The sequence below is a fragment of the Alligator mississippiensis genome, chromosome 7 (genome assembly GCF_030867095.1).
Source record: "Alligator mississippiensis isolate rAllMis1 chromosome 7, rAllMis1, whole genome shotgun sequence".
Classification (NCBI taxonomy): domain Eukaryota; kingdom Metazoa; phylum Chordata; order Crocodylia; family Alligatoridae; genus Alligator; species Alligator mississippiensis.
Genome location: NC_081830.1, coordinates 74,757,257 through 74,770,813, shown reverse-complemented (window position 1 = coordinate 74,770,813; position 13,557 = coordinate 74,757,257). Strand labels below are relative to the sequence as shown.

The 13,557-nt window shown below is 44.5% G+C and overlaps 2 protein-coding genes and 1 non-coding gene across 8 annotated transcripts in view; 2 read left to right on the top strand and 1 right to left on the bottom strand.

The window, feature by feature from the left end:
- Positions 1-13,557, top strand: part of PHC3 (polyhomeotic homolog 3) — a 123,074-nt gene that overhangs the window by 22,228 nt on the left and 87,289 nt on the right. The gene's annotated exons all lie outside the window — the stretch shown is intronic.
- On the top strand, positions 4,573-4,679 carry LOC132251998 (U6 spliceosomal RNA). The gene has a single exon (XR_009463735.1). It is a non-coding gene; the product is annotated as a U6 spliceosomal RNA (small nuclear RNA).
- LOC109284016 (A-kinase anchor protein 4) lies at positions 9,012-11,705 on the bottom strand. The gene has a single exon (XM_019491056.2). It carries the CDS (start codon positions 11,566-11,568, stop codon positions 9,151-9,153), a length of 2,418 nt encoding a protein of 805 aa, XP_019346601.2. The 5' UTR covers positions 11,569-11,705; the 3' UTR covers positions 9,012-9,150.

Genomic DNA, 13,557 nt, shown 5'->3' with positions numbered 1-13,557 from the left:
TCACAAAGACAGGTTTTAGCAACACCAATGGTTTGTTTCCAACAGTTGAATAAAAGGCTGCTACAATTTTTTTTTTGCCTTTGATACTGTGATTAATCTGTTTTGTAATGTGGGGTAGTCAAGTTCATGGATGGATGGGGATGGATGTTTCTTTTTTCTTTGTTTTCAGACAGATATTTTCTTATAATCAAGGTAGGAAGCTTGACAAAGAACTTGACAAAAACTTGCACAAAGGTGTATTTTAATATATATATTTATACTTTAACCTAGGATAGATGGATATAGAATATACTTTATTGTATATTTTTAGAGTTCACCTTTAACAGGGAGAGTAAGCTATGAAACGGAACCAAACAGGTGGGTCTCAGATTGCTATAGCTATATATCTGTAAATAAAGACATCTGCTAGAGTCCTATCCAGTCCTAAGAAGTATTTTTTTGTCCCCCAGAGAATCAGAATTGTATTAATTTCTCTCCTTGTTACCTTCTCATGTGCTAGGACAAGTGCAGCTAACACAGGGATGGGCAAAATGTGGCCTATTGGCCGAATGCGGCCCACCAAGCCGGTCTCTCTGACCCGTGGGGCCCCTAAAAATGTAGAAAATTAATATTAATCTGCCCCTGGCTCCCTGTCATGTGGCCCTCAGTGGCTTGTTTAAACTCAGTAAGCAGCCTGAAATAATTGCCCACCCCTAAGCTAACAGTTTGGGTACTTAAAATTGAGTTGGTACTAATGGGAAGGATACTATGGACATATTTTGCATGTTTGAATGAACAGAGTTATGAAGGATTTCAGCAATTTTGGCATGTCCAAACACATTTTATTTTATCCACTTTTAAAATCTTTGTTGAAAAATCTAAGTTTAGGATGAATTATTAATACTCTGTTCCATTCTTAAAAGTTACTTTTGTAAAAACTGGAATTACTGGAGTCAAAATTCCAATCTCATTTTGGGTGAAATGTACTCAGTTTGCAAGTAGAATTGTGCTTTTTCTCTCTGAATTGCCAATCAGAATGAGCTTGGGCTCTGCTAGTCGCACTGCCAGCATTGTTTCATGTACACCAGCAGCATCTGTGGAGGTCCTAGCCATACTATGTGATGCTGGAACAATCCCATTATTGTGAGGGTTCAGCAGGGACATGGGTGGCTGGGCCTGTAGTAGGCCACTAGGAGCACCTAGGGGGTCATCAAAGCAGGAGTACAGATCATCAGAGTATCAGGTCAGGATCTGGGTTGGAAGAGCTGAGAATGCAGGGGCAAGTTCCAGGAGGGGCGAGAGTGGAAATCTGAGAGAGAGTCTGATAAACCAGCTGAGATTAGAAGTTAGCGGTCAGAGAGCCAATGCCGAGTTCCAGGGGAGATCTGAAGTCGGGGTCAGGAAGAGTCAAAGCCAAGTTGGGAGCCAGGAGAACCAGAGAAGGCAGTGAATGTGTGGCCCTGCCAGAGCAGATTTCGGCTGTGTGTGGCATGCCTCAAGAGCTTGGCCCAAGTAGGCCTGATTGACCAGAGGCCTGGACAGTAATCTTCAAATGATGCGCTTTGGAACCTATTTGCCTTTAATGTGTTTGTATAGGTGTCACTGCAGTTTAATAAACAGTGATGTTAGTAATGAGCCAGATGGCACAGGCTGAGGATGGAAACAACACTTGAGCCATTCCAAGACTGTCACTGATTAGAAACCAGTTCACAGTTGTCCTGGGCCAGAGTATGTACACTCCTAAGGGTTCTAAGCAGTCACCTTTTAGGTCTTGCAGTGCCATCAAACCACCACTGGGGATGGTAATAAGCACCCAGCTCAATTGCAGTTTTCTGCTTCCCCTTCACAGTAATGTTGAGGACAATAAAGACCCATTCTTGCACTTCTTATTGGAACTGCGTGATGGTGCCTAGACCCCTGCTTCTGCTGCATGGCTGCGGGGTGGCATGGCAGGATTACAAAGGCACATGTTAAATAAGCACAATAAGTTCATACAACTTTCACATTTCTTTCTCTGACTTCCATGACACTTCTCCCCCTTGTCCTAAAAATTTGGAAAGGCTTGGCATTCTCGACTGGACAACTGAGGCCTGAGAGGGCATAAGTGCCAGTGCAGGGCTTAGAATTAAGAGCCCCTTGCCCCGCAGTACGTTGCCCATGTTACTTCCTTACATCCTTTTCTTGAGATAAAAGGATGCATTCAACTGTATCTTTAGAAAGCCTGTTTGTCCTTTTCTCTCTGGTACCTTAATTAAGTGGATAAAATGAAGCCAGTGCCTCTAATTGTTTCTGAGACATACATGGATCAATTTTTGAGGTAAAAGCCAGAATGACAAAATTTGAGAGCCCAACTAGGGAGGTACGTACGTCAGTATATAAAGTCCTAAAATAAAGCAGCGTAATTTTCAGAGAAGCTGAACAGTTTGTCTCATAGTGAACTGTGGAAGCTCACCTCCTCAGTAAATTGGGCCACTCTTATTTGAATATTAAACTCAAATAAGTCTGGGTGCCTGAATAATGAGACACCACTTTAGCCATCTGTCTGTCATGGTATGTTCACAGAGGCCTTGGTTATTTTTCTTTTGGGGCCTCATTATAGGATACAGTAGAAACGGTCTCCACTGCGTTAGGTGAGCAATGCGGGTATTTCATGTAGACTATAATTTCTTTCATTTCTGTGCACCTTCTGCTTTGCCTAACAACTTACCCATTTCTGAGCACTGCATGGTGAGGGAGCATAAGCTTGAAAGGAAGTGATCCAAAAGCGATGAGAAACAAATGTGAACATAATTAAAGATGGCCATGACAAAGGTAGCTTTTTGCCACTTAACAGCTCCTTCCCTCATCTCCTAAGTGTTAGAAGAAAAAAGTGATATGTGAGAAATGTGCCATGGGCAACAGCAGGCAAGCCAAGTTGCTAATAAATCCTGGCAGAAGCAAATAGAATAGCAGTAGGGTTGGAGCCCTTGTATAACAGAGCAGATAGCAGCTCAGTGTTGCACTCTTGGCTCTGGCATAGAAACCTCTGGACAAGTACAAATACAAAGCACTGGTCAGATCCCCGTGTTGTTTGGAACAGCAGCATGCTTGTTGTTTTGGAGGATGTGATTTCACAGTGATTAGTGCAGTTAAGAAGTGAGCAGTTGCTTGTGCCTTACATTAGCATATTGTATCTGCAGTGAACTGTTCCCATTGTTACTCTAAAGCAGATCTACTTTTACTGACTCCACTATATTAATTAGCACTGAAACCTTACCATTACCCTGCTGCTAAATCAGGCTGTTCACTTTCCCTGCCAGTGGATTACGAGATACACCAGCCTTACAGGGGGAAGACCAAAGAGATATGTCACCTAAAGTTTCTAAATCTGTGGAAAGAATGAGAAGCATTATGGGTAGCCCCATACCCTGGTGAGCCAGAATTAGGACCCAGTCCAGAAGAGAGGGATGGATGGGAGGTGGTAAGACTAGGCACACAGTTGACTGAACACCAGAGAATCTGAGCAGCACTTCATTTATTCTTAATGTTATAGTGGAATGAATATTGGCTTTAATTTAAATTACAGAGGAAGACTATAACAGTACCAATGTAAAATACAAACTGTCTCCTACTTGCACCCCAAGCAAACATACTTTCAATATGCTTGCATACTCAAATTAGAAGTAGAAAAGGAAAAGTACACCCACTGAAGGTTTTCAGAATAGTACATCCAGTACCCATCAGCAGTGCCTAGTCAAATTTATACTTATCAGGAAAGGGAGAACACACAAACTTACAGGGATGATGAGTTTTCAGGTGAGGGAACCACTTCAAGCAACATACCCTTCAGTTATTTATTCAATTAATCTCGTAAACCAGGACACAAATAATCAGTGACACAGAAATGTGCTATGGGTGCTGAACAACTCTAGCGATACCGTTAGTGCTCACATTTGAACCATTCCCAAGCAGTCACAGGAAAAAAAGATGCCCAGAATGTGTGGTAGTAGCCATTTCCAACCAGAATCTTAGTGGGCATTGAAATATACAACTAAGTAGAAATAAAGCCAGTTAAAACTAACATTTTTAAAGACTAGGCACTTTGGAGATGCACAGCATTTATGTCATACTTGTAAAACAGGTTAAGGACTCATGCCAACATTCAAGGGGTGACATTTTGTATGTAGATGGGAAGCTGGAAGAATTGCAACTGGCATCAGAAGTCATTCTGTGGTCAGACTCTGACCAGGACAGTTGAGGAGCTCCAATCCAAAAATTGGGATTTATTAGGATAAGTGTCTCCAGAAAAATAAAGGTGTTGTTATGACTGGATCTTGCATTCCTACTATTCCCCTAAGGACTGAGGAAGCCTATAAAACCTGGAAGAAACTATACAATGAGCGTGCTGCCCCCTAGTGGCAACCCCAACCCTGGCAAGCCCTTGCTTCTGCCTGCTAGGGTCTCATCCTGCTTCTTGCCCTGCTTGCTCACTTGCCATACTTTGCTGAAAGTAATGAGGCGAGGCTGCCCTCAGAAACTGGTGACCATAGGTGCTCTCTTGCATGCTCTCTCTTGCTCTCTTGCTCTCTTGCTCTCTTTCTTTCTTTCTTTCTTGTGCTCGCTTCGGCAGCACATATACTAAAATTGGAATGATACAGAGAAGATTAGCATGGCCCCTGCGCAAGGATGACACGCAAATTCGTGAAGTGTTCTTTCTTTTTTTCTTTCTTTTTCTCTCTCTCTCTCAGTACTCGTCACCCACAGGCCCTCCGTGCCTTAAGGATTAAATGTGTGGCTTCCTCTTGCCTCTACACTGGTCCTTGCCTCACAGGTGTTACTGTGTTGCTATTTGATCCCTTGTTAGGAGCTTTGCAACCTTTAGCCTGTGAGCTACTCAGGCTGTTAACTGATGGCCCAGGTCCACTGTGGCCTGTCCTTTCCAGTCTCCCCTGTTTCAGTAGTCTCCAGGCCCCTTGGCACAGTCCTGCTGTGTTTCAGCCTGCCTGGCATCTTTGCCTAGGGCAAGGCATCTCTTCACTCTGCCTCCATCTACAGCATTTGGGTTTCATCCCTACACTCTTACCAGATCCCCAGCCTTTGCATGCCCTTCTGCTGGGAGTCCTGTGGCCTCCAGTCCGTCCCTTGTAGCCAAATCCTGTTCTCTGGTTCTAAAACAGAAATAAATGAGCACAACTAAAAGACATGCATCCTGCACTCGCAGAGCTCACCTCCCACAAACTGTATCTCTTAGGGTTAAATTTGTCTCACCTCTATAGATAGCTTCATTTCCCTGGGTACCATTTCCCTGTGGGAGCAGTTTTCCTCGCAGCCTGCAGGGCCCAATTGCCCGCTCAGGAACAGTGCTTCTGTGCACCTTTCAATCACCTGGCTTCCCCTCTGGGCCATGCACAGCAATCTCTGATCCCTTAATAAAGATTCCATTTTCTTCCTAGTGCTTCCTCCTCCCTAAAGTGACAGGAGCCCAGGCTCCCTGGTACAGGTTCCCCCTGCCTGTACCAGTGGCTTCAACCCCAGTTCCTTTGCAAATATTTCTCACAGTTCTCTCCTGCCTGCTGTCTACCAGAGCTTCCTCCATCCTGTGGGCTGCTTGGCGCAGACTATAAGTATCATCCTCCTCTCTTGTGCCTGAGTAACAGGGTTTGGGTTTGCTGTTACATTTCCGCCTGCCTTTTCTTTCTTTGCAGGGGGAGAATGGTTGATTTACTGCTCCTTCTACTTTGTGTCCAGGAGAAAAAAAATCTGCTTTCAGATTTTGGTTCTTGGAACGACGCTCAACATTAAAACCAAATGCTCCACCAAGCCGGCCCTGTACGCTGGTTCTGGTGTGTCGTCCCAATCCAGGCCACACACCAGCCCTTCTCTGGACCCTGGGACCCAATGAGTTAGACACTCCTGAGATGGAGCATTTCGTTTAGTTTTCAAGTGACATGCTGAGGTTCTATTGCTGTACACAGTCTTATGGCTTTCTGGCAACAGAACATTGCCAGCATCCCATTCCTCTAAGCAAGACATTTTTTAGAAAGTTGGGGGCAAGAAGGTATTTGTCTTGCTGTTGTCCAAAAACATTTTCCAAGTGTTTGAAGCTACAAGATTCCCATTATTTTCTGCAGTAATTTTTAAGAGTTTGGAAAAGAGAAGTCAAAACTTGTGTTTGCACCTTTCAGAACCTTATGGCACACCTTTCATGAAAGAACCTACTATCCTCACTGTTCTCTTCCCAGTGTTTCACAACATTTAAAAGACACTCATTTGTACTTTATTTAATTTAATTTAATTATTTTAGACCTGAATTACTCCTTTCATGGCAGGAAGGTGTTAAAGATTGGGAAGGAAAAGGTTTAAGGGCATTGGAGAAGATGTTTGGGATTGCTATAGAGGAAGGTGGAATTGTGAAATGGTCGAGGAAGGAGTGGAATTTAAGTGTGCTTATATGAAACCCAGCAACCTGTAAGTAATGACATCTATTTTCACAATGAAAAACTTGTTTGTACTAGTTCTATGCCACCCCAACATGCATGTTCCTTTTTATGCTCTGCTTGAGAGTAGGGACTGTTGTGTTCCAAATACACAGGAAGACAGTTTTGGTATTACAGCAATGTACGTAACAATAATTAATAAAGACAGTTTGTTATGCATGGCTAGTTTCTTTCCTAGATATTGGCAGTTAAGCAAATGTTGAAAATTTTGAAAAAGGTGGAAGCAAAATTTGTATGCCAGGTTTAATCTAGGTGGCTTTTTTTAAATGATATCCATACTGCATGCTTATACGAAATGAACTCTAGTCCTAAGGAAATGTTTGGTTTTGACATGCAAAAAAGTCTTAATAAGGTAGGGGAATTTTTACAGGAGATAATCGGAGTAGAAAAACAGTATTTAGAAAGTACTGTATCAAGTGAAAAATTTAATTCTGGCCATGATGGATTATAAACAAAACAATGCAGAATTTTAAAGCATTTCCAACTTGTGAAATGTTCTGTTGAGTAGTGAGCTATTTTCTGCATCTTCTCATTTCTGCTTTCCTTTTACTTTCCCATATATTTCTAAAATCTGTTTTTGAGGAGTTTGACAATGTATGATCTGTACTAAAATCATAAACTTGACATTTGACTTGCCACGTTAATTGGGAAGTTTACTGTGAATGGATCTGTCCCAGCTCGTACAGGTTCTAGACTTTCATTTGTTCAAATAAGGGACTTAGAGTCCTTATGTTTGAAGGTACTTGCTCCTAGTCTTGCTAATCAGCACCAATGTGAAATTAATATGCCTATTGTTAGCTTCGCTATTATTCAGAATACAGCTATAAAATTGGCAAGCATTATATTAGTTTCATATAGCTAAGGTTTGAGAGAACTGAGACCAACTGCACAGGCATAGGTGTTTTTGTTTTGTTTTCTTCAGTGGGAAGGAGGTTTTTTAATACGTAGGAAGAAAGGGAAGGAGAACTTTACTGTGTACTCTGGAAGAGCTAATAGGCTCTGAAAGGGAGATGGCACAGCTCCTTTTCTGTCCCGTAGATAGAGAGGGGATAGACTGCCAATATTATCAGATGGCTTGTAGTGGGATCCGGGCTAAGGGCTATACCAGGATGGGACCCAGGTGTTGTACTCTCAATGGGTGTGTTTGCCCCGATTTGGTATCCCACCTGCCATGAGTTAGTGTTAAATGAAAAAGGTATCAGGAGGTGGTACCTGACTGTTAGTGGGGGTTTGTTGAGAAGGGCACAGGTCTTCTTGTCTGGGCACCTTGTGTGGGGCTGCACCTGCCCTACGTCCCACCCCTTTCCACTAAAGTGTTTCCATGCTATGCTTGAGGTAGACACCTGGACCTCTAGGCATCACCCTTCATGTAAAGAAAGAGAAGGTCTGGCTTTAAAAGAAAAACAGAAGGGTCTGGGGCCAACATGGGCTGACCCAGCCCTGTGACCTTGGCCATTGATGTCTGTGTTGCATCAGCATTACTAAAGAAATAAATAAGGGTGTCTGCTGTTTGCGGGCGGCACGCTCCAGCCTTATAGTTTATGTATGCTTTTTTTCTGGGTGGCTGGGCTCTTCGGGGAATATTCTGCAGTCTCAAGCTTGATTCATAAAGTGGGCCTGTCCCAGACCCGCTCCTGGTAGCTGGGGCCACCGGCACTATAATGCCCATGAAACCCTTACCATTACCTGGTCTCCAGCATCCACCAAGCAGTCTGCTTCCTGCCATTGGAGCCAGTGCCTGGCTGGTTGCGAGCAAAGTGTCTGGCTTCTGTGGAGGGAAGCAGCATGGCTTCCTTCCTACCTACACCAGCACCTCCCATTCCTTGGGGTTGGCGCTGCCCTATGATGGAAGTTCTGGGGAGACCAGAGCTACTTCAGACCTCTGTCAGAGGTCCCCATGTACCCTGCAGCTGAAAGTGCCTGTGGGGCTCATCATTGGCTAAAGCTGCAGCCTCCTAGTCTAGGTGGCACTGGGCACACTGGCCGCTTACTCCTGGCCTCAGCGGGGCTCAGGGGCCAAGTAGAGACTGGCTTGTTCTCCCAGCTCTGCCTGGGGGACAGGGATGCAGAGAGTGTGTCTCCTGCCACTTCCTAGTCCTACCAGGGAGGAAAGCATGCCAGGGAGCATGCTGCCTACCCTTGTGCTAATTGCTGGCTGCCGGGAGGGCCTGGGATTTCATGGGCCATGAAGCATCCCAGCAGTCATCACTCCAGTGAGTGTGGGGCTGGCCCGGGTCTCTGCTACACATCTACTAAGTAGAGTTGGATGTGGAAAAAATCTCAAAGCAGTGTTCAAAGACTGTACCCTCACAAAATCACAATGCCTGTCCTTTCCTGGGAAGTCTTTTGACCTAGGGTGGAGTCACCCTAGTCCCTCACTTATGCCTCCTATCTGTTTATCCTTCCAATCCCACAATGCAAATTTTCATATATACCTGTTTGGTAACAGGTTTATTCCTCTAACTAGTAGTTGCATAGTTATTTTTTTTCAGCTCTGCTGAAATGCTTAATAAAGTAGTCCTTCCTTTTTTTTATTTTTTTTTATTGATGATCTTGCCCAGCTTGTGTATGACAGTCTATTGAATTCAGTGCAGAGCTGTCTTGCAAACGTGTGTTTGTTGTGCCAGCAGAGGGCTGGTTTGGGTGCTTTGGCTGGGTCAGAGTGACTTTTGAGGGAGGGAGAGTCAGCGCTTCTTTAGAGGTTATTAAGCATCCAGTCCATCAGTCCACAGCGAGTTACATTTCCCACAGCGGCATCAAACTGTTGTTTTTCTAAGTACCTCATCACTTCCTGGAGAATATCCCCCACGCTGTAGCCCTTCTTGGTCACTTTTTCGGCTAGCAAAGGAAGTTTCTTCAGATCCTCCTCATTTCCATGCATAAATGACAGATTTGGCACATTGTACTGGGAAGCAACCACCCACTGGAGGATGGCCTGAAGCTCTTTGTTTTGTGAGTTGTTGTTGGCATTCTGGTTGGTCACTATCACTTGAGAACCCGAGGATGAATCTGTAAGTGGGTTATCGTTCTGTTGTGGTAGTGAAGCTATCGTGGGTGTTGCTTGAGCTTTTGCAGATGAGGCATCAAATGCATTGGGTTCCTCTGATGAGTCACCTATAGCTGAGTCAGTGCCACTTCCTTTGACCATGAAGAGACACAACTTCATCGCAGTTTCCACCAGTTGGTCAATAAATTGCTTGTTGACCTGATCCATATTGCCAAACTGCTCCATGGCTGAATTAGGCTGATTGGCTACGGCCTGTTTGCCAGGCTCCCATTCGCTGGCAGGGGTATGCTTTAAGCTCTTGTTTGTTTCGCTGGAGCTGTCTTCACTATTGAACCCAGCTTCATGCAAGACCTTCTGTATGATGGACAAGAGGATACTTGATATGTCTCCCATCTGAGAGTTAAGCTGCTGTTGGTTCCTTGTCCCTGCTGGCCTTGACCCAGAAGCCTCTGCAAGGGACTTGGAGCTTTGGCTGTTCCCAGCTTTTTCGAAATGTGCATCGCGGGAAACATACCCAAACGAAGCGGCACCTGATTCACTACACTCTTTGCCTGTTGGTTTGCTTGTCTGTTGTAATAGGTGCTGTTGTATCAGTGTTAAGGAAGTCAAAATGAGGTCTTTTGCTAGGGATTCTGTTGAGTTGCTGGCTGTTCCTGGATTTTTTCCTTGACTCCCTTTTGCCTTAAGAATGTGCTCGCTTACTTTCTCAGCACAGGTCTGCATCATTGGATTAGCTTGTATCTTATCTTTCCCGTGGGTTTGACTTTTCATTGCTGCAAACTGCATGCTTTGAGAATTTGAGTCTGGGAACCCTGCTTTCAGTATGGTATATGCTAGACTCTGAGACCTGGACTTATCTGGCTCTGATAAAAGGACATTATAAAGCCTTCTTACCATAGCTTCCAAAATTTCAGTTGACTTCTGGCTTCCCATATTGAATAGATTTTTCTTCACTGTGGCAACAAAGCCAGAGTCTGTCATGAGCTCACCTGTAACACTATGGAGATTTTTCATTGCTGAGTCTATCAAGTCTGATATAACTTCTCTGGTGTGTTTGAGAACTACTTTCTTCAAAACCAGGCAGGCTGGAACGTGCTTGTTGCCCGTCGTTTCAACTTTCATGGTCTTCAAGAATGAGAACACCATGTCTGAAGCAACCTTGTTTGCATAAACCATTAGCCCTTTGCTGACAGAAGTACTGGAATCATCTTGCCTGGAGTATTTGTTCTGCTGACACAGTTGCGTATTTGAAGATGTTTCTCCTTCATTGCAGCCTTTTTGACTGGACAGCTCACCATAGAAAAGTGATGTTTTCTTGGCACCTGGGTTGTCTTCTTTTTTGGGAGCCTTCTCTTGAGGTGCCTTGGGGGCTGGTAGCTTACCGTGGGGGGTTGGTGTAGTTGCTTGAGGGGATTCATTCACCATCTCGGCAGGATTGTTCCCAGAAGAGTGGGGATTACTGTTTTTCACTTCACCAGAAGAGTTATGAATTGCCTGTTGCGGATGCTTAGAGGCTGTGTCTTCTATCTTATCTGTAATCTCTTTACGTGCCAAGTGAATAACTAGTGAGCACAGCTTATTTATGTAGCATGAAATATCATCTGGATATCTGTTTCCTTTTTGAGAACCGGCAAACTGCAGAGATGTGTCACTGTCCTGAGCCATCTTCTTAGGCAGTGATGGATTAATGGAAGTGTTGCTACCTGTGTGCTTCTGAGGGTTATCTGATGGGGTCAGTGCATGTTGGAATCCAGCTGCGTATTTCTGAAGGTCATTGTTGAGCCAGCTTACAACACTGAGTTCATCAGCTGAACCTTGCTTAAAGAGACAAACTGTTCCTTGAGTCTTAGAATGATCGTGGTTCAAATTGTCCTTTACTACAATGACCTCCTTTTCCTCCAGATCAATTTGATTTGAGTGGTCAGAGATGTTGCTGACCTGGCTTGCAGCTTTCTTTGCCTTTGGATCATTGTCTTTCACATTCAAGCTGGAGACATCAACAAAACAGATCACTTTATGGTCCTGGTCCTTCTGTCCTTCTGGGTTGAAAAGGTCTACTTTACACATGCCTGCCTGGCTGTTTAGCCAGTCAGCTGCCTGAGACATTTTTGTAGATTGACTATGGAACTGTCTCTGGCGTTTGTATGTGAATTGATCTGCTGTGATGACCCAGCCAAGCTTGATCTTGATTTCTCTTTCAACCTCCCATGCTCTTCTGCTGTCAAATGTGGTCTTTACTTTTGTTAACAGATGGTTTCTCTAGCAGTGGTGACATCACAAAGACAGGTTTTACCAACACCAATGGTTTGTTTCCAACAGTTGAATGAAAGGCTGCCACACGTGTTTCCCCTCCCCACTACCCTTGATTATTGATAGATTAATCAGTCTTGTAATGTGGGGTAGTCAAGTTCACGGATGGGATGGGGATAGATGATTTGTTTATTTTTTCGTTCTTAACGATAATCAAGGGAAGAGGCTTGACAAAAACTTTCATAAAGCTGCATTTCAGTATAAGTATTTATACTTTTATTTGAAATGTATGTATGTATTTAATATAGTCTAATGTATGTTTTAAGAGTTCCACCTTTTATCAGAGAGAGTAGGATATGAAACAGAATCCTACAGGTGGGTCTCAGGTTGCTATTGCTACATATCTATATTTGTAAATGCAAACACTTGCTAGATTCATATCCAGTCCAAAGAAGTTTTTTGGGTTTTTTTTGTGCGTCCCAAAGAATCAGAATTGTACTAATTTCTGTCCTTGTTAATTTCTCAGTGGGAAATGAGTTCTGGGACTCGTGCAGCTAACACGAGACGAGATGGGAGCCCAGGAAGGGTGGCTGTGCCTTAAGGAAATGATCCTTCGGGCACAGAGGGAGATGATCCCGATGCAGGGAAAAGGGTGGAAAGGGGCCAAGAGGCTTCCTTGGCTGACCAGAGAAATCCAGGGCAGCCTATGGGGCATATAAAAAAGTGGGACACATAAAAAGTGGAACCAAGGAGAGATTACTAAAGAGGAGTATACCTCCTCTTCTCGCGCTTGTAGGGAGGCAGTTAGACAAGCCAAAGCTACCATGGAGCTGAGGATGGCATCCCAAGTTAAGGATAACAAAAAATTGTTTTACAGATACATAGGGAGTAAAAGGAAGGCCCAGGACCACTACTGAATGGGGAGAAGCAATTGGTGACGGACAGGGGGGACAAGGCTGAACTCTTCAATGAGTTCTTTGCCTCAGTGTTCCTAAGCAAGGGGCAAGACAGATCTCTCACTGGGATTGTAGAGAGGCAGCAGCAGGGCGCCAGACTACCAAGTGTTGACCCTGAGGTGGTGCACAGTCACTTGGAGGAACTGGATGCGTTTGTCGGCAGGCCCGGATGAGCTCCATCCGAGGGTACTGAAGGCACTGGCTGATGTCATTGCACAGCCACCGGCGGGAATATTTGAACACTCATGGCGCCTGGGCCAGGTCCCAGAGGACTGGAAAAATGCCAATGTGGTCCCCATTTTCAAGAAGGGGAGGAAGGAGGACCCAGGCAACTATAGGCCAGTCAGTCTCACCTCTATCCTTGGCACAGTCTTTGAAAAAATTATCAAGGCTCACATTTGCGAGAGCCCGGCAGGACAAATTATGCTGAGGGGAAACCAGCACTGGTTCGTAGCAGGTAGATCATGCCTGACTAATCTAGTCTCTTTTTATGACCAGGTTACAAAACACCTGGACGCAGGAGTACGGGTTGACGTCATTTACTTAAACTTCAGGAAGGCCTTCGATACGGAATCCCACCCCATACTGGTGAACAAGTTAAGAGGCTGTGACTTGGATGACTACATAGTCCAGTGGGTGGTGAATTGGCTAGTGGGTCGTACCCAGAGAGTTGTAGTGGATGGGTCGGTATTGACCTGGAAGGGTGTGGGCAGTGGGGTCCCGCAGGGCTCGGTCCTTGGACCGATACTCTTCAATGTCTTCATCAGTGACTTGGACGAGGGAGTGAAGTGTACTCTGTCCAAGTTTGCAGATGACACACAACTGTGGGGAGAAGTGGACACACCAGAGGACAGGGAACAACTGCAAGCAGACCTGGACAGGTTGGACA